This window comes from Crocodylus siamensis, chromosome 2 (assembly GCF_052110815.1).
Source record: "Crocodylus siamensis isolate JL-2025a chromosome 2, ASM5211081v1, whole genome shotgun sequence".
NCBI classification, from domain to species: domain Eukaryota; kingdom Metazoa; phylum Chordata; order Crocodylia; family Crocodylidae; genus Crocodylus; species Crocodylus siamensis.
Genome location: NC_143396.1, coordinates 205,985,294 through 206,008,836, shown reverse-complemented (window position 1 = coordinate 206,008,836; position 23,543 = coordinate 205,985,294). Strand labels below are relative to the sequence as shown.

The following is a 23,543-nucleotide window of genomic DNA, read 5'->3' as shown; positions in this document are numbered from 1 at the left end:
TTCAAAATGATCCCTGTTCTTTTAAACAGAATACAGTGATGCTGTGGTTAAGTCCAGCCTGTACCTCAAATGTGGTGTTCATGGGACTGGCAGATGGAGGGAGATGAATCATAACTGCGGCAACCAGTAGAGAAGATGTAAGCCCTTGTTCATGTAAAACTCTATTTAATAATTATTTGCAATTACTACTTATATGATAAACACCATAGGCAGGTCTCACTCATTTCAAAATCTCTTTAATTCAAAATGAATACATTTCTATTTTATCAAGTCCTAATGTGGGTGGTGATTTATCTGAACTTTGTGTTTGATCAAATGTTATTAGTTAATTGCTTTGTCCCTAGTCATAGCCTTCTAAAACCAAACATAACCAAATAACCAAACTTGGAAATCTACTTTTTATTTGGCATTCATTCCATTTATTATATATACATATTTAAAATCTGTACACGGTAAAATACAAAATAAAAGTGTTTCTTTATAAGTTACACCATTAAACAGCTACATTTTTTTTTTAGTTTAAACACCTTTTAAAAAAAAACAAAAGAAGAAAGAAATGTTGTCATTCCATCTTTAAATGCATTCAAAATAGCCTTGGTATAAAATATCCATACAATGTATGTGTACAAAATAGTGTACAGTTCATAAAGCTGTGCAAGGACAGCAAAGTTCAGTCAGAAATCAAAGAGGTGCAGCCACTTTCCTCTTTCCACATAAAATCTAGAACAGAAGCCAAGTGGAAATGTAATTACAGACCTGTGGGCAAATCAGTGGATTAGACAGTAATTCGTATACTATATAATAATGCATAAATTAAATAAAAAGCATGTCAACACACAGCACCCCATTACATATGAGGCACATGGGCACAACACACACACTCCAAGAATAGTCCCACTGAGTTAATTTCAGCAGGAGAGCTCTTGGAGTGTGGTGCTAATCAGTGTGAGTAAAGCAGGTGGGGGACAGTATTTGATCCATGAATGGTTCCCCAGACCTCATTGAGATTACTCACTTATATAAGTAAAGGTTGCAGGATCAGACCAGTTCCCAGTCATTTCTGTAACATAACAGATTGCAGTTCATTTGAAATCTAATGAAAAGGGTCATGGCATGTACCAGGATTTTCTTTAGAAACCACAGTTTCCACTGAATTTTGTAAGTTCCCCCTCATTATAAATCAAAGTGTCCTAATTATTTTGCTCTGGCTTGCTTCAAGAAAATGCCCCTATCAAACAAGTTCGGTTGCTAAGCAAAGTTACACGTAGAAAGGCTAAGGGATACTGTGAATAGAAGAGCTTCCAAGTAGGACAAACAGGGAAATGCCTATGAGAAGTAAGACTTGTAGCTATTTAATAAATAACCTGCAGTGGAGAACTACGTGGATGTTCAGGAGGGACACCACCTCTTCAATTTTATAGCACTTTTAAATTTACATCTTTGCAATGTCCCCTGTCATGGTGGGGGTAGGCAGGGCATCTAAGAAACTGTGATCTCCTCCTCTTCCTCTTCCCCTTCATCATCCTCTTCCTCTGAGTCTGAGAAGTCTGAAGGTTTGCTGGGACTGCTGGAGTGGGATGGAGAGGGGGACATATGGGAGTCCAGTCTGTCCCTCAAGTGTATGTGCTCTGGGGACTGGTGGTAGGTCAGGGCATGGTGGGGGCTGGCTGGGCACAGAGGTGACACTTCTTCCTCCTCCTCTCCTGAACATTTCTTGCCCACGTCGCTGAGGTCTGGATGAGGGTTGAACTTGGTGGGTAAAGTTTGTTCCCTGCAGCCCCCAGAGGAGAGGAGCTCTCGCTCTTTGGAGTTTCTCCACTTCATTCTTCTGTTCTGGAACCAGATCTTCACCTAGAGGAAAAGCATTTACAAAGGATATGGCTCAGTTTACAAAGAATCCTAGAGGCCACACACAACTGATTTGCAGTGCCTTGGAGAAGGTGGTCAGCTTGGCCCTCAGCTGACACGGTTTGTATGTGCAATGTACATGGGCTGACCCTGGAAGAATCCTTTCTGCTCTCATTTCTCAGGCCTTCAGGGCAGTGACCTGAGTCCTCCTTGAAGAGTAGAGTGCTGCCAGGCTGTGTAAGACTATGCTTCCGACTCCTCTCCCCTTTGCTTTCTCCTGCTATTGGTGCTTCACTCTTTCCTAAAAGCTACAGCAAACTTCCAGATTTCTCCTGAACAACCTTTCCTGCCCCACCTGGCAGCCTTTCTCCTCCTCCTTAGCTGCTACTTCCTCCCAGAGAAGCAATGAAGGCCACTAACTCCACTCGAGGTCCCAGAAACCCTCAAGATCCACTGGGGTCTGGGAAAGCAGAGCACCCTCAGGACCTCGATTGTGAGTTCTTTGTGGAAAGGCCCCTGCCTTGTCTTGTAAAGCATTGAGCACAGGGATGGGGTCCTATTGAATACAAGCAGCATGTCTCAATTAGCAAGGCTGATGAGAAAGGGAGCTGGGGAACTCTACTCAGCCAGCTCTGCTATTCATCAACAGTTGCAAATGCAGTGTGGGGAAGGTGCAGAGCAGTTGGCAGGTCTTGGGCCCTAACAGGAGACCCGTGTGCCAACAAGAGGTCCCTGAAAGACATTTGTCTTGACTGGCTGTATGGTAGAAGGCAGGGTAGATTTGCATCTTATAGACTGACTAAATAAGATATATAGAGAGCATGAACTTTTATTAACTGGAATGTAGCGGCTGAGAAATAACCCAGGTCAGCAGGGGATGAATCCTACCCCCTCACCCCCCAGCTCCCACCCCCTACACCACCTGATTTTTGCTTACTTGTGAGTCCTTAAGTCCCAGCTTGGCTGCCAGCTTCTTCCTGTCTGGCTTGCTGATGTATTTCTGCTTCTGAAACATCTTCTCCAGGGCTTTGCGTTGCACATCTGAGAAGACTGCCCTGCGGAGCATGCCCCGGCGGGGCTTTCCTCTCGCAGCCATGGGCCACGAGAATGTGCCGGGGATGGGCACCACTGAAGAGGAAGCTGGGAGAGGGAGGGGAGGAGAGGCAGAAACAGGCGAGTGAGTCGTGGGCAGGCTGAGGCCAGGCGCAGCCACCGGGTCTCCCCCTCTGTTTCTTTCTCTCCTCTTTCATTTCTTTCCCCTTTCTCGTCTCCATCCCTTTCACCCCATCCCTCTGAGTCTTTCACTCTGTGCACTGAATGCACCTATAAACCTGATGCAGTGAAAGGAACTTTACGCTTAAATAAGCGTCCCCTTTCAAGCAGTGATAACCAGGATTAGATACATCAACTGAAACGTGTAAAATGTATCAATAGTGGCCTGTTTTGTTATGAGATTCAAAGGTCTGCAGCTTGAAAAGGCAAAGCGAGGCGTACCAGCTAAGATAGAGGTATAATAAAAAAGCTTTCTCCCTCAATCCCCCCCCCCCCCCAAAAAGTATTTGATTTTTCAGACTCTTTTATCATTTCGGGTACTTTCTTATTCTGGAGATGAAAATGCGGGACTTCTCTGATTCCGACAAAAAAGTCCTTTTTAGATGCAGTGTTGATCAATCAGTATTCATCTTTTTTATATTAATCTCTCCCCCCCTTACAAAACTTGAATTCAATCCGAAGACATGAAAAGTAACAGCTAATTAGCACATTGACTGGTTCCCAATGGTATTGGTATGATAAAAAGGGCAGAGTTTCTCCTTAAAAAAACTCCCAAAGAGAGACAGAGATTCTAATGAAGCGTGAATGGTAATTGTGTAGTAATGAACTAACAGAAAAAGACTGAGGACAAGCAGCTAAAGCCATATATTATTGGAACAAAAGAGATTTACACTTTCAAACTAAACACAACTGCATGCCAAGCTCCTCGGGAGAATACTGATGACACAATCTTCTCTTTCCCCAAATCATTTTCATTAAATGGACATGAAAAGCTATTTATAAAGCTCAAGTTGTTTTTGTTAGGCCATTCACATGGCGGAGAAAAGAAGCAAATTCCATTATCAGGAGCATGAATGAAAGAGCTTGGGTTATATTTTTCTCTATGGCTCCCTCCTTCCCTCCCTTTCTCTCTCTCTCTCTCTCTCTCTCTCTTTTTAAATTAATAGCTGGTTTGTGTAATTAGATTATTATTTTTGAATTGCTGTGCCAAATCATTACAGGTCCTAGCAATGGGATTCAGGTTTTGATGGCCTGGTTTTGCTTGAGCTAGCTTGATCGCTGGAGATTTTTAGTTCACTTTAATTGTCCGCACAGGTTGGGGGAGAGGGGTAGATACAGGAAGCTGGAGACCCAAGGTGAGCTGCCAAAGGGTTAATCCTCTCTGAGGCTGGCCTTGCCCCCTGTACATCCCACAAGTAGTTTAGATTTGCATTTAAATGTGACCAACTCCTCTGGGCTGGAGAGTCCTATTAAGTTACATGCAAGCCACAGGGCTAGTGCCCCCCGCCCCCATCCTTGCAGGTATGTGTCTGGTTTACCTGCCTGGATGGTGTTGGTAACCTGCCCTGGGGACAGGCCTATGAGCTGTGGTTATCTTCTGGGGTTTTGAGGGGGTTTTTTTCCTTCCTTTTTTTTTTTTTTTTTGGAGATGGCCACACCGAACACCCTGAACAAGGGAGCGCTCCATGTGGTCTTGTGAAAATACTGGGATGCTGAATGACCCTTAATGGGAAATTAGCCCATGGCTGGTAAATGTCTATCAGCAGCATGGTGGAGTCAGCGCCGGGTCTGTGTGTGGCTGCCCGGAGGGAGCTGACCAAATTGGTCATGGTGCTGAAACTTTTGTTGGGGATCAGTGGCAGAGTGCACTGCCTCTGTGGGAAAACCCCAGCCATGAAGAGGATGCCAGCAGCTTCTCTGTGAGAAAGGCACCGCCTCAAATTTGGACCATGACAATTCCGGCTAATTTGTAGATCGGGGGGGGATCGGCACGAAATGTCAAGCAGTCACTGCTTGTGCTAAATAGGGCATCAAATTGGCGCGACTGATTCTTGAATGTTGTACTTCGGCCAACCTCTGAACTGGAGCCTAACCCCCAGGGCTGGCCGGAGAAATATGACTTGGGATATGCCTGAGACCAGGGGAGGGGGGAGGGGGAGGGTCAGGCGGAGACCTACCTGGGAAATAAGAAGATCTGATAAAAGGCTGGAAGGATCCTTCAAAGTACGGGAAGGAGAAAGTCTTTGGAGGGACGGTCTGGAGCAAGGCAGGGGAGGTTTCTGGAGGGAAAAAACCCAAAACAAGGCAGCCCCACAATGAGTATTCAGCACGGATTGGAGTCGTCCAGGAACAGGGGAGGCAGGGAGGGAGGCAGGGGAACTGAGTCGGGCAACAGAGTCAGATCTCGGCAAATGTAAATGCCGTGCTCTGTGCGTGTGCGTGGCACGCCTATACCCCCTGCACACCGGGACTAGAGGTGGGCTACTGCGATGCTCCGCTTCTCGGGAGCGCTTGGCCCCATGCCAGGCAGTAATGGCAGGTACGTTGGCATGGCTTGGGCAGGGCAGCGTCCTGGCACTGACAAGCCACCCCTGGCCCCACTGCCCGCTGGGCACGGAGGGGGCCCTTCCCCTGGCTGCAGGGCGCTGCCCCCGGGCCCCGGCGGAGGAGCTCGGCTTCTCGGTCCCAGCTCCTCTGTGCGACCCCCCCCCGCCTCGGCCTGCCTCCCCCGGGGCTGGGGTTTCTGCACAGCTGGCGATCACACACACACACACTTACTCTCCCCCGTTGGGCAATGCTGCAAGAGTTGAAACCCCAAGTGGAGCCCCCCCCCCAACACACACACACACACCTTTCCCACTTGGAAACTGGTGCAAGAGATCAAGCCCCAAGTGCAACCTCTTTCTCTCTCTCCCCCCCTTATCTCTTCCTCCTTTCTCCCCCTTGGGGAGTGCATGCAAGAGATCAAACTCCCAGTAGAGCCACACACACACACACGCAGAGCACTTTTCCCAGTGGGAGGTGGTTCAAGACCTCAAACCCCAAGTGCACACGCACATTCAGCACTTTTCCCATTGGGGAATGGTGCAAGAGATCCAACCCCAGTTGGGCGCCCGCCCCCCAGCACTTTTCCCAGCGGGAAGAGGCGCAGGAGCTCCGGCCCCGGGTGGAGCCCCAGGCAGCGGGGCTGGGCTGGCCGGTGGCCGCTTACCGGTTCTGGGAGTGGAGGAGAGGATGGCTCTGACCCCAAACTTCAGGAAAGTGGCCTCGTTGCTGGGAGAGACGGACGTCTGCGGCGAACAGCCCCTCCTAGCGCCAGGGGCGGCGGGGCCGCCGAGCTCGGCCGTGCCCGCGCCCGCGCCCGCGCCCGCGCCCGCGTCCGTGCGGGCGGCGCTGGCCCCCGAGGCCGGCGGGGACAGGCTGGGCGCAGGGGCGCTCCGAGGCAGGTAGCTGGCGGGCCTGCTGATCCTGATCAAGTCTTCTACCAAGAAGCTGGAGTGGCCGGAAAAGGCCGACTGCAGAGACTGAGGCAAGGTGAGGGTAGGAGTTGGCCGCAGCAGGCTCGGGTACACAGCCGGAGGAGCTATGAGGCTGGGGAACATCATCTCAGAGGCTGGGCGAGGGTGCCAGGCACCTGGCTGGGGGGCTTGGTTTGTTTGTTTGTTTGTTTGTTTGTTTGTTGCTCTGCTTTGCAAACCTCTCAGTAAAGATCCAACTAGGCAGCCTGGCAGGGTTGTCTTTGCCCTTCCTCCTGGATGATGGGTTTTATAGTGGTCAGCCCAGCTAAAGCGCTTTCAAAAGTGACAGCTCGAACAATGGGGTTCAACAAAGTTCTCCACTTGAGCTTCATTCATCGCGAGCTCGGGGCACGCTGATTGGTCCAGGGGTGCAATTTATGATTGGATTAGACTTCATAAGCAAGCAATGCACAATGGCCTCGCAACAAAGAAAGTGTAGTCATCAATTTTGCATATTGACCGCCTCTTTGGAAGACGTTGCTCCAAAAGCTCCCAGCAGGGTTTTGTTCAGAAGCAACACACACAGGCTAATTAAATGCCTATTTAAAAGTTTCAAATGACATCTTGCCTCATAGAGAAGGAATTATTTAAAGAAAGCACTAAATTTATTTGCTGCTCCCCTGCTGCGTGTAGGAAATAAATCAATACATATTCATCCAAACTTATCTCCAGGCTGTCAAAAAAGCACCCATTTTGAATAATGGCAAATACAAATTAGCGCCCCGAAGGATTCTGATATGGGGGCCGATTGTTTTCGGAGTCTGTCCTCCGGGCTTTCAAGGGCCGGTGACATGTCCAAGTATACTTATTGTACGTGTATGAAGCAAGTTTCTCTCGACCTACCTATCTAGCTACAAATGCAGCCTGCACAGATTTGAAATGATGTAGTCGAACAATAGGTGGGTCCTACATGAGTCGGGCCAGAGGTTTGCAAGTCACTGGAAACTTAACCAGGGCAAGGCTCTGTCTGCGAGGCAACCTGAGCATTAAACGTACAGAAGATCTCTGCAGCTCTCGAGTACCCCGGTTTTCACTCGGCTGGTCCCGGGCATCTAACCTCTGTGGAAGAAAAGAGAAATCAAGACTGCTGGGATGTGGAAGCGACCAGTCATCTATCTCCCAGCAGCTTGTGGCACCGCGGTGACACGAAGATGATCCTTTGAGTTCGTGCTATGTGTTGTTGTTGTCAGCAGCAGCTTTAAAAATACAGCGTGGGTCCGTCTCGGCTTCGCCCAGAATCACTTCCAGCCACTTCTTTTAGCAGACTTTCTGCGAAGCAAACCCAAAGCCCACCACTTCCCCCCCCGCCCGAGAACAAAACAGACATTTTCCAAGGGAGTAGCAGAAACCAGTGATATTCTGATTTGTTTGGGTTGTTGTTTTTTTTTTATTATTTTATTTTAATGGCCAAATGTGGAAATATATGAAAGTGCAGTTACTTTCCTTTTGAGCTAGACGATGAAAGCGGCTATTGAGAGTGGGTTTACCTGATTTCTCTGTTAAAGAATATAACAGATGTGTTAAATGTCCTATGTTTTAAAAGCACCCTATTCAGTTCTTTGGTGTTGCTGAACCTTTGCAAGCAGAAGTGTGCAGCCTCAGCCATGAAGCCTTTATCCTATTAACCATGAACTAACTGTCACCTTCAGCTGTTTTCCCTTTTTACTTTTTAACACAAAGCTTTCTCAAAAATCTTATTAACCAGCTTTATTTCTCTCGATGGTTTTTGTCCGGGCGTTTTGTGTTGATGATCTCCATGTCGATGCTTTAACCATTCAATAAAAGTGCATCTGCGATTTATATCACATTAGGGAAGAAAGAAAGTCTGGTAAACCTCTCCCTCGATTCAAATCAAAAAGTTATTTATTGGAGGGGACGGGATTCTCAGTCGAAATGATACGAGGCCCACAAGTTTCTCCAAGTCTCCAGCCAAGGGTGGCTTTGCGGGACCTGGAAGAGCTGTTGGATGGATTTAAAAGCCCGTCTTTATTGCTGCTGATGCTTTGCAGAGAAACAGAAAAGAAGTTAGCAAGATCTCGGGAAGGACCCGAGCTCGGAGGGGCGCCAAAGCAGGCGCCTCCTAATGCCTGCTGATCTGGGGAGGGCAGTGCCGGGACCATCTCCCCCTCTCTTTTCTTCTTTAAACATTTTATCTCCCTCCTCTACTTCGGAGCGGGGCATTTCACTAAGGCTGAGACCGGACAGATGCGGGGATGTTCCGGGGGGACGGGGGAGTTTCCTACCAGGTGGAAGAGGGGTAAATTAAATAATTGCAATTAAAAGAAAAAAAACAAAAAGAGCTCCCCCAGGATACACACATAAATGACGTCCCCCCCCAACACACCACCCGCACCCCCAACACTCCGCCTTGCCCAACACAACTTCAGTGCCTTGAAGGCGGATCTGAGACGGCTTCGTTTTTACAGTCATTATACTTTCCATTGAGATGATTTAGTCCTTTCTTTACCTATACATCGGGGGCATTTTGCCTCACTATAGACCAACTGCTGCTAATTTCTCTGCTTTTAAAAAAGGGGGCTGACATTTTCTGGAAGGTTGGGTCAAGCGCATGCTGGGGCACACGTGGGCCCGGTTCCTTGTGCTGTGTCTTAGCCCGCTCATAAAGAATCCCTTAAGCACCAAGGCAAAAGGGACTAGACATCTATTGAAAGGGAAGAGAGGCCGTAAGAAACCAAGAAATCGGACGAAAGGATCTTATTTTCAGTGATCTCCTTTGGACGCTCCCTTTCAAAGGCAGTGATCATTTAGGAGAAGGGACTCCTAATGTCTGGAGATAAAACCTGTGACTAATGCTGTTTGACCTATGCTCAGGCGGTTTTGTGCTTCCTGCCATTCATTTTAATGTCGTTATCTTCAAATTTATTTCTTAAAAGTCACTCAAGTTGCATGGCGTCCCCTCTGCGCTTAAGGGGGGAAAGGACAAAGCTAAGGAGGGGGGGACACTCGGCGCTGCGTGTGTCGCCGGCCGGGCTGGTTAATCCGCATGAAATCGCTAGCCCTGTTTCGGGACAGCGGCTCTCGGGGCTGGGCGCCCAAAACCGCGTCTGCCCCCCCGGGGCCCTTCCTGAGCATCGCCCCTGCCTGCGGGACGTGTCCCACCGCCTTGATCTTGCCACTTGCTGCACCTCCAAGGCACGGAGGGGAAATCGCAGACGCCCTCTTGAGTGCCGCGAAGGGCTCAGAGCCAGCCGCCTGGCATCAGTACTATTATTATTAACAGTAGTATTATTAATGCATGTCCTTGTGTTGGAAAAGCAAAGAGACTCTGGGGTTTCCTCTAGTTCAGTGGTTCTCAACCTTTTTTCTTGGACCGGGACCCAGCTGTAAGCAGTGATGGCCAGTGCTGCCCCCAGTGCGTGGGGCAGGGGCTGGGTGCAGGGGGCTTGGGTGCCCCAAGCAGCCGGCAAGGGAAAAGCCACGGGCTCCCCCGTTTTTCTCCTTTAAAGGAGACTCCATTTTTCCAAGTCGGTCCATCTATTTTCCAAGTCGGTCCGTGACGGTTTCGTCTCTTGTTGCCACCCCCTCGCGGGTGGGAAGCGCTGCTCCTCCACAGTGCCCAGCAAGGGCACCCTTCCGCAGCCGGGCACCCGGGCACGGCTGCTTCTTTCTCCGCGGTGCAGCATGGCCCATAGGTGCCATCCGGGCTCGGGGTGTCCTGGGCTCCTGGCAAGCAGGTGGCATCCCGAGGCTCTCATCCAACAGGGGACTGATGGGACTCGGGCTCCTGCGCTTTCCCCTTCCCAAACGCTTCTCCCCAGCCGGCCCAGGCCCCCCCCAGCCGCTCTTTATAAGGCAGCTGGGAGCCAGGTAGCGGGTCCTGCCCGCTGCTGGTTCAGCAGAGAGCCAAAGGGCTCTCTATAGCTTGGCCCCTTGAAGCTCTACAGCTTCAAGAAATACATTGGGTTTTATTATATTATACTTTACTTTATTTCGCCCCCCCCCCGGTGGAGTCGCTGGGAGGGGAAGGGGGTCGTTCCGGCCGCGGGTTTCGTGCGCTTCTAATGATGCTGATCGGCCTCGTTGAGCGCTTGAATGGGAGCGCTCGGTGCGGGCTATATTAAGGCACCTAAGGCTTCACCTTTAGAAATCAGCACAAGGAACAGTAAATGTTGGGTCGTTCAAAGCGCTTCTAGATCCCCCCCCCCCTTTTCTTGAAAATCCTTCTATTGTGCCAATCAAGCAGATGGTTTGCAGGAAATATAGCTTGGCCCCAGTGACCGAAACTAATTTTAACTAGCTTTCCAAGCCTGGCACGTTTGTTTTGCTCTTACAAAATAGGCTAAAAAACAGCTGGCAAGGGTGAATTAAACCCATTAAAGACACATTTATAAGAAATTATATTCACATAGGTTGCCTGAACCCCCTAAGAGGGGAGAGATGAGCGTATTGAAATGAAAATGTCCCCGAACACACTACCCTCCTTAACATCGCCTGAAAGTCTCAAAACATTTTACTAAATAGATTAACTTGACTATTGTTTTGCATCACATTTATCAGCTTCATTAAGTGAATAGCTGAACAAATATATTACGCATGCATGAAAAGCTCTTTTTGGGGCTGCCTTATTGTGTCCTCAGCCCTGACAGGTGGTTAACTGTGTTTTTTCTCTCTCTCTCTCTGCGCAAAGAAAGAGGGGATCTTGGACAGAGCGCACAGCCCAGACTTGGCAAAGGGACTTGTCGGAGGGCAGAGTTACTTTTCTCTCCTCCACCATTCAGGCCGGCCAGCCCCAAGTGCTTTCTCCAATGGGACCCGAGGAGCTGATCATGTCAAAAGTAATTAACTGGAGTTTTGTCTCTGGGTCTTGCTTGCCTTCTCCTAACTTGTCTTCAGCCTGGTTAATTTGCTCCCTCTCTTTCCCATGCGATTACTTTCCTGATGTCTTTCCCCCACCTCTCCCTTTGTTTTGGTGGGGGGTTTTTTGTTTTTTTGTTTTAAAAAGAGGTCCCAATCATTTGTTTTTTCTCCATCGATCTCTCTCAATTTTTTTGGGGGGGGGTTTGTACAAAAAAATAAGAATGGGAGCACTTAGAGTTTGCAAGAAGCAAGAAGGGGTTTTACTCTTTGCCCAAGCAGCATGGCCCGATTTAGAGACCTATGGCTAAGACTAGCCAGGAATTAGGCATTATATACTCTTTGTCCTCTGGGAGGCTGTAATCTCTGCCCCTAATGTTTACAGGCAGTACCACGAAAGGATGGGGGAAAGGGACAGAAACAAGTGCGGAGAGAGAAGTGCTTCTTTGCTGCACCCTTCACACTGGCTTCTGACACTTTATGTTGCTAGTGGCAGCTTTATTTTAGTGGTGGTTAACATCATTGGTATTGCTTTTAATTGCCTTAATAGTTTAGCCTTCATACTGGGCTTCTTTAGAAATCGGATATACTAAATCCTCACCTGTTGCTTCATAAAAATACTCCCGACCAACCCAGAGCCATGTCCATGTATTATTGGCAAGTTTCCTCTAATGCTTTTCTCTTAATATGTAAGCACTTGGCAAAATCACTCTGGTGGCTTGGTAGTCTCTCCCTACAGAGGGAGCTGAGGAATATGCTTTCTCTGTCCCTAAATCCTCAATTGAAATAAAACAACACAACTTTATTTTGAATGAATCCAGACCATAAAATAACAGACTTAACATTCAGAAACATCACCAGCCTTATCACAACCCAAATCAATGCCCACAGAAGTCTTACTTTCCCTTCTTCTCCACCCCCCAGATTCCAGCAGTGCCTCAATACTATCCTCCCTGCCAGGTCCCCGTGTTTCTTTAGCTCTATACAATAGAGACATTAGAAAATTCTATCCCTTCCTTTCCCCCAGATCGCTGTATAACACACATTTCATTATCTTCTACTCAACTCTGTTTTTAATTTTTAGGTTTATCCTAAATTTATTTGTAAGTGCCAGCTCATATAGCTTGCACTTCAGTATTCAAAAAAGTTGCTCATATTTTCTGCTTTGGAGTCACAGGAAATCCGTTTTTTGTTTTTTGGGTTTTTTTAAGCAAATTCCAAAAATTTCCACTAGTTTTCCAAGTAAGCATCTTTTTGCCTTCTTCTCTGCAGAACGCTGACTCAATAGGACAACTTTTCCAGTACTAAAACTTCCCAAACTTTTTTAAACCCGTCAGTGCTTGTAGGAGCGTCACTTCTCTCCCAGGCTTTTGGAGTTGTAATCCTCACAGCCACTAGAAATGAGTGATCTATAACACTTATGTTGCAGAGTTCTCAGGAAGGTTCAGTAGAAACGCTAGGGGTTATCTGATAGTTGACATCCTTCCATTTGCCGGGTTACAGCACACGCCTCCTCCCTTTCCCCCTATTGCTTGTGATAGTACCTGACTGGCCCTGACTTCAGGGGAGTCTGAGTTGAGGAAGGAACATTTCCCTATGCAAAGTGCCCAAGGATTCAAGGGAATTAACTTTCTGTGGTATTTACAAGCAAACTTTGGCTCTAAAATAGAAGCTGAGAGGCCAAGCTGTGAGAGAGCTAGCTACGCCTGGTGCACATCCTTCTCTGGCCTTCAAAATGTGATCAGTCAGGAAAAGAGAAATACAAAGTACGAATGCCCTGCTTGTTCTGACTTTCACTTAATCAGTTCAGTTCCACCCTAAAGACACCTCCTTCCCCCTAAAAGTGCATTACTGATTTTTTTTATCTTTGATTCATTTTGGGGAAGAAGCGGCTAAGGTAAAATTAGTTACAGACAGTAGGGTAGCAAGTAGGGTGGTGGTGTAGGGATAGCTTTCCATCTTGGCAGCAGCTGTAATCCATTAAAACAAGGATGAAAGTCTTCCAGTAAATAGGGATGTCATTGATGAGTCTATAGATGACTAAGGAAGCCAATCTGAGATCTACATGTTTGACTGCAAATGTGACAAATTGTTGAGGGAGAAAGAAGTAGATCCTGGTGTTGTGGGTCACAGCTTTGTCTCTTTCATCTATCCACCCCCAGAGTGAGATGACTTTGGTTGAAATGACTGATACTTTGTTTACATTGTAGACAGCTCAGTGCTTTATTCTCCCCAGGTATTGCAGTTCATATTTCATGTCTTCAGATTGGTCTTCAATGTGTCCTTGAATCTCATCTTTTGCCTATCTCTAGAGCAGCGACCATCAACAAGTTTGGGAGTATAGGACCTGTTTTGGGAGACAGTTGTCAGGCATCCTTATAACATGTCCAGTCCAATGGAGCTGGTGCCTTATAAACATGACTTCAATGCTATTGGTATTTGCATTTGTTCTTCTGTTTTTCCAATTGATATAGAGGATTTTCTGAATACATTATTGACGGTAATGTTCCAAAACTTTCAGGGGTTTGTAATATTCTGTCCAAGTTTCACATCCACACAACAGGATATGAATGATAACAGCCTGGTAGACAAGAAGTAGGGTTTGGCTTCTGATGCCATAATCATCAAAGATATGCTTTTGGAGACACCCAATGGCAGCAATGGCAGATTTTATCCAGTGTTAAATAGTGTTGTCTATGTTTTTCTTTTTGGGAAAGGTGGCTATTCATGTAGGGGAAATGCTCAACAGTGTCCAAGAACTGCACTCTAATTGTAGTTTGTGGAGGAGCCGCTAGTTGATCTGTGGTGGGTTGGTAAAGTATCTTGTTTTTTCTGAAGTTGACAGTGAGTCCAAGCATTTCATATGCCTCACAGAAGCAATTAAGAGTAACCAGAGCTCTTAAATTGAGTAGGTAAGCATGACATGACCATCAATTGGTATTGAAGACCAAGTGGTATTGACACCTACACAGTCAAATGGGTCACCAACTAGCTGGAGGGCTGCACCCAGAGAGTGGTGGTGGATGGGTCATTTTCGACCTGGAGGGATGTGGGCAGTGGGGTCCCCCAGGGCTCGGTCCTTGGGCCCGCACTGTTCAACATCTTCATCAGTGACTTGGATGAGGGGGTAAAAAGCACCCTGTTAAAAGTCTCAGATGACACTAAGATGTGGGGAGAAGTGGGCCACGTTAGAAGGGAGGAATAGGCTGCAATCAGACCTAGACAGGTTACAGGGGTGGGCGGATGAGAATAGGATGGGATTCAACACTGACAAGTGCAAGGTGCTGCTGGGAAGGAAGAACCAGCATCATACCTACAGGCTGGGGAACTCCCTTCTCATCAGTGCAGAGTCAGAAAAGGATCTTGGAGTCATCACTGATGCCAAGATGAACATGGGCCGGCAGTGTGAGGACGCAGTCAGGAAGGCCAACCGCACCTTGTCATGCATCCACAGATGCATCTCAAGCAGGTCCAAGGAGGTGATCCTCCCCCTCTATGCAACACTGGTCAGGCCGCAGCTGGAGTATTGCGTCCAGTTCTGGGTGCTGCACTTCAAGAGGGACGTGGACAACATGGAGAAGGTCCAGAGGAGGGCCACTCGCATGACCGGGGGAAGCAGGGCAGGCACTATGAGGAGAGGCTAAGGGACCTGAACCTGTTCAGCCTCCACAAGAGAAGGCTGAGGGGGGATCTAGTGGCCTGTTACAAACTAGTCAGAGGGGACCAGCAGGCACTGGGGGGAGTCCGTGTTTCCCCAAGCACTACCACAAGTGACTAGAAATAAAGATCACAAGCTGGCAGAGGGTAAATTCAGATTAGACATCAGGAGGCGCTACTTCACTGTCAGGGCAGCTAGGATCTGGAACCAACTTCCAAGCAAAGTGGTGCTGGCTCCTACCCTGGGGGTGTTTAAGACAAGGCTAGACAATCACCTCTCTGGGGTCGTTTGACCCCAGTACTTTTTCCTGCCATGGCAGGGGGTCAGACTATATGATCTGCTCAGGTCCCTTCCTACCCTACCAACTATGAAACTAAGTGTTGGTTATGTTAATATGGAATGTAACTGGCTGGTGTTAAGGAGATTTCCGTCCATGTGATACCAGATACTGACTCCAGATGGAAGTCTGTCAGCAATGAGATGTGGAATAGCCACTATATAGATGGGAAAGAGTGTTGGTGCTATTACACATCCTTGTTAACCTCTAGTTGTGGGGTCTATTTCTGAGCCAATCCTTAGAACAGTTTCTGTCAAGTCATTGTGAAGAAGTCTGATAACAGTAACAAATGTTGTTGAGCATCCAATTATCATTGGGATTTTCCATAGGGTCTCTCCGTTACTTGAATCAAAGGCCCCAGGCACATTTATAAATGCCATGTAAATATTTTGGTATTGCTTACAGCACTTCTCCTGTAGCTATCCAGCAACAACAACAACAACAATCACATGTAATTGCTGGAATTCTATCTCCTTTTTTGAATATGGTAATGATGCTGACATCTCTCAAGTCATTGGGAATCTATTCATATCTCTAGATTTGCATTGTAATGAAATTGAGAGAGCTTTTTTCCACCTTGCTTATAAATTTCAGCTGGTATTCCATCAGGACCACATGCTTTGTTGTTATTCATCTGTTTAAAGACTTTCAAGGCCCCTTGATAAGTTGGTGAATATGCAAGGTAATTCTTAATGGGTGTTGTGGAATGGCTTAGATGGTATTGTCTTCAACATTAGAATATTGGTTCAGGAGCTCTTAAAAGTATTCCTTCCATCGTGCATTGATGGTGGAGCTGTCTTTAGTGTTGTTCCATCTTCCAACCTCTGAGGGATGCTTCTTGTGTTCTTGGCCTTAGGTAGTTTGGTTGCCCTGGAGTGGGGGTGCAGGGTTGAATGAAGCCCCCATGCCTCACCTGGGTAGCTGACGGGCAGGGGTGGGCATGAAGCGTGAAGGTTCGGTTCCACCCCGCTTTCTCCCCCACACCTCTCTCCAGCTCTAGCCAGGTTAAGCCCAGCCAGCAGCTGCCTGGGACTCCCTGTTTTGAAGTACATACTCTAAAAAGAGAAAAGAATAGGCCCAGAGTTCTTAGACTCCCTTGAATCTGTGGATAAATAATCATACTATGGCAAGTGACTGACTACCTTTATATTCCTCCATAGTCTTTATAGCCACTGTCGGTTCTTCAGCTTTCCCAGGTTAAACCAGTGAATCGGAATCTTTAGTGGTTGTAGGAAGGATTCCTAGCAGATCAAGATGATTTTTCACTTAAACTCAACTTTATTTATGTAGAACTGAGCTAAAAGAGAAGCACTTGGGGATACCCTCAATGTTCCGGTATTTGCAATTGGGCTTGAAAGAATCTATCCTTCTAGACCTTGCTTTGATAACGGGATAGTGTTCCTCCCCATTGTTCAGACATTGAGATCACTGGTTTTTATCATCAAACACACCTGAATCACATTCTGCTCTCTGTTACTTTGGCATAATTCCACTAATATATAAGACATTTACTGAGGTCAGAATCTGCCCCAATGATACACGATCCAGGCAAGTGTGCACATGTACGGTATGCAGCACTGCAGACCCATTTTTGGTGTCATGTACTGCACATGCAGGCATTTCCTGCACTGCTAATTCTCAGTGTGGGGGGTTTCTTGACACCAGGATCTCCTGGTGTCAAAAAAACCCGGGTTAGGAAAAAGCAGGGCTGTGCACACGGTGCTAGCATGTGTTGCCCAAAACTGGAGCTTGGCCAGCTGGAGCCACACTTCAACTGCTTGCCAGGCTCCCCGCTGCCAGATCACCACTGGAGCCCCAGGAGGCCTCCCAGAACCCCAGGTAAGGCTGCTGGGGCCAGCTCAGGTGCCCCTCCCCCACCTGGGCAACTTGCCACGCACCAGAGCATGCGTGCACAGGCAATTCCCAGGGACAAGTAGCAGCAGCGTTACTATTTGTCCCTGGGAAAATGCACATGTGCGCTCATCTGAACACGCCCATGGGGCTCAGCCATGTAGAGAAAAGTGCCTCTTTATCAAATGATGGTGCCTCCAAATCGCTACAGACACAAGCAGAAAAACCAGAAGCCCAACATGGTCCATCATTCTAGCTACCGCATGTTCATGGTAGAATGAAGGAAAGGAAGAGGAGGAAGAATATTTCACAGGTAGGGAATAAAGGAGAAGGTTGAAAACTATATGACAGGTACCAAGCTGTGAAGTGAAGTATATCAATTTTCCCAGATGCCTGCAATCTGAGAACCCTGCTTGGATGTGGTTCTGCTCATACTCAAGTCAGTGGCAAAACTCAATGCCACTAGATCAAGCCAAAGAATATGAACTTGCCTATTCTCAGTGTTTTTCTGGAGGCATTTTTATACTGAAGAGGCCTGGAGCTTGGGTTGAGGTCAGGCAATCAGTCTGGACCTCTTAAGGTTTTTTCATGAGATGTCAGGTATTGCCTGCTTCAGATTAAACTAGAGCCATTGCAAAAATAGTCTTTTCTGTATTATTTGAATACTTCCAGTTATGGTCATGGCTTAAAATGTTCTTGCTTTCTTCACCTTCCCTTGGATGCACATTCTCATTAAAAAGCTAGGCAACTGTGGCATTGATGCCTACACAGTCAGATGGGTTGCAAATTAGCTAGGTGGGCCACTCCCAGAGAGTGGTAGTGGATGGGTCATATTTGATCTGGAGGGATGTGGGCAGTGGAGTCCCCAAGGGCTCAGTCCTCGGGCCCACACTGTTCAATTTCTTTATTAGTGACTTGGACAAGGGGGTGAAAAGCACCCTGTTCAAATTCACTGACGACACCAAGATTTGGTGCAAGGTGGGCATGCTAGAAAGGAGGGACAGGATACAACTGGATGTGGACAGGTTACAGGGGTGGGCAAATGTGAATAGGATGGGATTCAATACTGACAAGTGCACGGTGCTGCACTTAGGCAGAAAGAACCAGCAGCAGACCTACAGGCTGGGGAACTCCCTTCTGGAAAGCACAGTGGCAGAAAGAGATCTTGGAGTCATTATCGATTCTAAAATGAACATGGGCCGCCAATGTGAGGAGGAGGTCAGCAAGGCTAACCTCACCTTGTCATGTATCCATAGATGCACAACGAGCAGGTCCAAGGAGGTGATCCTCCCCCTCTATGCGGCGCTGGTTAGGCCACTGTGCTGCATCCAGTTCTGGGCATCGCACTTCAGGAGGGATGTGGACAGCATTGAGAGGGTCCAGAGGAGGGCCGCTCGCATGATCAGGGGGCAGCAGGGCAGGTCCTATGAGGAGAGGCTATGGGACCTGAACCTGTTCAGCCTCCACAAGAGAAGGCTGAGAGGGGATCTAGTGGCTGACTACAAACTTACCAGGGGGGACCAGAGGGGAATGGGTGAGACCCTGTTCCCCCGAGCACCTCCTGGAGTAACAAGGAATAATGGCCACAAGTTGATTGATAATAAGTTCAGGCTAGACATCAGGAGGCACTTCTTTACAGTCAGGGCTGCCAGGATCTGGAACCGGCTTCCAAGGGAAGTGATACTCGCTCCTACCTTAGGGGTCTTTAAAAGGAGGCTTGATAATTACCTAGCTGGGGTCAGATGAGCTTAAATTTACCAGGGGTCATATAAGCCCAGTATTCATTTATTCATTCAGGGCAGGGGGGTTGGACTTGATGATCTGCTCAGGTCCCTTCCGACCCTATACCTATGAACTTATATTTGCTGAAGGTGGACAAACAGGAACAAAATTATTATGTGACTTGGCCAGGAGTGCACAGAGGAAGCCTGAAAAAGATCACAGATCTCTCGAATATGCATTAGCAGCAATAACCACTAGACAGCTCTACCCATCCTTTATTATTTCATAGTTTCAAAAATGTTTCCATTATGAATACAAAGGAGGGGTACATGGGTTTTTATGAAATGCAGTGGCTGCTATGTTCTCTGTAAATTGAATTTGAGAACTGAACACATCTTAAGATTTCTTGCCCCATTAGCGATATAGCACTGATATTTCCTCACATCAAGTTCAAAGTAAAGTTAGTCCATCCTGGCACCATTCTACTGAAGGGGACATGTAAGAGCTGGTTAAAGGATACGGGCAGGGTGTGAGAGGGGTTGGAATAGGTAGAGTCAGAGCTAATCTCCAGTTGGCAGGATGAGTCATAAGGGCCATTTTAGTTGGAGTTCAGGTCCCAGGACTCAGAAATCTGAAGAATGGTCAATTTGTAATCCTTTCCATTTCAGCTGCATTGAGTGTGATGATGGCACTGCTGAAGATTGTGCCTCATATGCCTGAACGTTTTTTTTTCTAGTCTCTGTGTTAGGAAAAGTGACATAGGTTATGACACAGACCAAACAGGACTGTAAACTGTTTGCATTACTGATCAGCAAATACATATTACCATGATTTTTAATAGTTGAGTAACATCACTATTAAAAAAAGGTGGATCCTGGTTCATTAAACTCGGGTCACATTTTAGCTCTAAGCTGGCTATAGTCAAGAGGTTCAGAAATGACTATTTCATTTAAAAACAGGGAATTGGATTCTGGGCTGCCTCTCAAGAGTGACACAGAACTTGCAAGCAGAGAACAGGGGCTTTTTCAAAACCACCTTTGCATCCTCCTCATACCTGGCTGTTCCTGGAGTACCAAAGACCTCCCTGAAGCAGTAAAGACAAGTCCTGAGTGCTGTCTAAAGTACAGGAGTCTGTGCCTAGCTGCCACACTGCATCTGTGTTACTCAGTAACTCCAGAGTGCTGCACTATCCAGTCCAGCTATGAGGCAAACCCCAGAATGCCTCCTGGATTTGTAAGTGGAGTGCTAAAAGACATCCTCTTGCTGGATCTGGGGTATTCTTCCTTAGCAAAACTTTCTTAAGCTGCTATGGCCCTTTTGCCTACAGGGAAGCAGGAATGAGTGCGGCGGTCTCAGTGGATTTAATCCTGCTTCTGTTTAAATCAACAGTATGTCTGGGAATTAACAGTAGTAAGGCAGGGGATTTTAAAATAGAAATGACATTTTGAAACTGTGGGCACGTCCACGTCACCCCACATCGCTGTAGCAATGTGCTGCATTGCTGTATGACGCACTACGGTGACGTAGCAATCATGTGAGTCTACATGTGATTGGCAGCTATTTTGCCATAGCAGTGTGCTCCCTGATTTTAACATGCCACTGTGGCAAAGTAACAACACAATCTAACCATGCGCCATGCATATGGCACAGTACAAGCGGTTACTAGGCCGTTCTCTAGTACTTCCAAAAGGAAGTGCTAAAGTGCGACATGATAACAACAAGGTTGTACAGTGACACGTAGACCTATCCTGTGTGAAATAAAAATGGCACAGCAGTAAAGTGGTTCAATAACAAAATCTGTTCTTTCCAGTAAGTTAATTTGTACAGAATGGATGAGTGTCTGATCTCAATCATGTCATATAAAACTGCAGTGACTCCAGATCAATTTAGTATAAATTGAGTCAAAGTGTTTGTTTGGATCAGTCTCATGAGAGCTAAACCATATTTAAAATATTTGTACAAATCTTGGGAAGGACCTTGTATTTTTGTGTGATCACTTTGAAACATTAGCTTTTTTACAAATTGTCTGCAAAAAATTACTTTCACTTGGCTACCATGCAACTTGCATCCAAGGACTTCAAAGCACTTAAATACTTTTGGAAATCTGTTTCCCTTCTATGGAGTTTTTTCACCTGAGTAGCAGCCATGAAAGGGATCCAGTGAGATAACAGAATCCTCATGTATATGACTTCTCATCAAGAGATGGATATGGAAATTCAGGTGCAGAGCACAGTGGCATGGTTGTTTCCTTTGTCCTCACTAATAACTCAGAAGATCCAGTGGAGGTACATTGGTGTCCTTCTATAAGGATGGTGATAATAAAGACACTGCGCTCCTTTGGAAAATTTGAGAGAGACTTTTTCTGTCTCTACTTTGGGAGCAATCTGGGATATAACTAACAGTCAAGTCCTGACTTACTAAAGAGTTCTGCAATTGGTTTATGTGAGAGTAGGATTGGAAACTAAACAATTTGCCCAAAGAAAAGCAGATGGTTTCATTAGACTCTGTTATCTGATGATGCAACTTGTTGCCCATGAAAGCTCACACCTTTCTGAACCAGTTAATATCTACAGTGCTATCCTGTCCCACTTCTCCTTCAGAATAACACAGTTAACCACCTCTGAACTTACCCAGAGTCACAGATAAGTTTATGTAGAACCAGAGTCCTGGTTTTGTTATATGCTTCAGCCACTAAAACTACTCTTGCCTTGGCATCTCGTATCGGAGACAACGCACAAGAATTCAGGAATGGGACTTCATTTAGTGCTAATTTTTGTGCATGTGAAATATGGAAACATCGTTTTTGTTGTCAAATATTTCTATTTTGGAAGAGCCTCTACACACATGGGCCTCCCTCCCTCCCCCCAGCCCTGTACACACACCACACACCACATCCCCATGAGAAGCAACCATCCCTGCTCCAAAGAGCACCCTGTTTAAGCTCCATGGACCAGACTGTATTCCATTCATTAGACATTAGGGATGTGTATACACGTGACACTATATCACTGTAGCAATGCAGTATGGTGACATAGCATCTGTAGGCAAGAACCAGGAAGCTGCAACTATGTCGCCGTAGCAATTATAGCGCATTGCTATGGTGACATAGTTCCTAAAAATAACCATGGACTGTGTAAACAGCGTGGTATGGGCTGTTACTGCTCCATCTTCTAGTACTTCCAAAAGGAAGTACTAAATGACAGCGCAGTAACAATGTTGCCATAGTGACACATGTAGATGCACTCCAGGTGTCTAACTGGATTTAGGAACCTAAGTCTAATTCTATTTCACCTTGTTCAAGTCCTTGAAAACCTATTAATGCATCATTTTGTAACACATTTTTATCTTACCATTAAGATAGAGTCATAAGAAAGCAGAAAAGATCAAGAGGAGAAGGAGGATGGCCCACCTACATTTTATATTATTAATTTTTCAGGACTCTCACAAGGTAGAATCAAATTTCACTTAGGTGCCTAAGTCCACTTACACATCTAAGAGGTGAAATAGATTCTGGCCCTGTGGACATTCAACATGCGTTTACCTGCTAGGATACTGCATAGTCAGAAAGTCAGATTTTAAATTGAGAATTACATGTGTGCTCTATATATGTGTGTATTTGTGGGTGCATGTGTGCTAATATTAAAAACAGATAAATGGAAATAGTAAGTCTTAATTCCCTGTTTGTGTTCATATAAAGCAGAAGTATTTCCCATATTTGGAATAGCAAGAATAGGGAGCTGTAGATGCATCTATCCCCTTTAAGTGTGGTAGCCTTGGGATTCTGTTCATTTTTTAGAGAGAAGCAAGGATTTCTTTGGGGGATATCTTTTATTATACCAGTTGCATAGCTGGGGTAGAATTAGACAAGCTTTCAGAAGCAAGTTCAAGTTATAGCAAGGGAAGTTTAGGTTAGATATTAGGAAAAACTTTCTCACAAGGAGCGTAGTAAAACACTGGGACAGATTACCCAGAGAGACTGTGAAATCCCCAGCCTTGGAGGTTTTTAAGACCCAACTAGACAAAGCCTTCTCTGAGATGATCTAGTTGGGGATGGTCCTGCATTGAGCAGCAGGTTGGACAAGATGACCTCCTGAAGTCCCTTTAAACCCTAATTTTCTATGACTCTAAGCAAGGTATTCTTCTTTATTCTTCTTCAGATGTATTGTATTCAAAAGCTTGACTAACGCTATCCTAACAATGCAGTTGATCTAATAAAAGATATCACCCAAATAAAATCCCTGCCTGTCAAACAATTCCTGAACCACTGTGGCTACAACAACACTCTAACACTACCATTCATTTTTACACATTGTATATACACACTGAGTGTTTGTACATGAGACGCTAACTGCTCAGTAGCCTAATAACACTGCACAGTAGCGTGCCTGGCAAAAACCGTGCTAATATGCTACTGCACAGTAGTATTAGGCTACTGCGTAGTAAGCATCACTAAGAGCCCGTGAGCCAAAGCTACTCAGGTAGCACAAGTTACCCGAGCATTAATTTAGTACTTGGTTATCCAAGTACTAAATTGAATGTTCATTAATGAATGTGTAGATGTGCCTGCTGACCTTAATTTCACCAGAAAGATATTGCGAAAGGAAGCGTTGTGCCGACCAGAAAGAAATGCTGTCAGCCCACTGTGAGATGGGTTTTTAAAACAGATATAAACGTTAGATATGAAACTCTCCCATTTCCATAGCTCTAGCTTGAGGAGCTGTTGTAATGTCACAGAGGTTGC

General features: G+C 46.3%; 1 protein-coding gene and 1 long non-coding RNA gene across 2 annotated transcripts in view; one reads left to right on the top strand and one right to left on the bottom strand.

Moving 5' to 3' along the window:
* Positions 1 to 458: 458 nt before the first annotated feature.
* On the bottom strand, positions 459 to 6,727 carry DBX1 (developing brain homeobox 1). Its single transcript, XM_090034949.1, has 4 exons — positions 6,113 to 6,727; positions 5,079 to 5,180; positions 2,786 to 2,988; positions 459 to 1,851 (listed from the first exon to the last, which is right to left on the bottom strand). Exons 1-4 carry the CDS (start codon positions 6,504 to 6,506, stop codon positions 1,480 to 1,482), a joined length of 1,071 nt encoding a protein of 356 aa, XP_089891075.1. The 5' UTR covers positions 6,507 to 6,727; the 3' UTR covers positions 459 to 1,479.
* LOC149871620 (uncharacterized) overlaps positions 6,324 to 23,543 on the top strand; it is a 173,650-nt gene continuing 156,430 nt past the window's right edge. The window contains exon 1 of the long non-coding RNA XR_016440544.1: positions 6,324 to 6,435. This is a non-coding gene — a long non-coding RNA (uncharacterized LOC149871620). The remainder of the gene's footprint in view (positions 6,436 to 23,543) is intronic.

What these genes read in the sequence shown, in the direction of transcription:
- DBX1 (XM_090034949.1), bottom strand. Translation starts at nt 6,506, where the DNA reads ATGATGTTCCCCAGCCTCATAGCTCCTCCGGCTGTGTACCCGAGCCTG. An exon ending in CAGATCTTCTTATTTCCCAG is followed by an intron (nt 2,989 to 5,078) that starts GTAGGTCTCCGC and finishes TCCCTCTCCCAG; the next exon opens with CTTCCTCTTCAGTGGTGCCC. An exon ending in TGGGACTTAAGGACTCACAA is followed by an intron (nt 1,852 to 2,785) that starts GTAAGCAAAAAT and finishes CTTTTCCTCTAG; the next exon opens with GTGAAGATCTGGTTCCAGAA.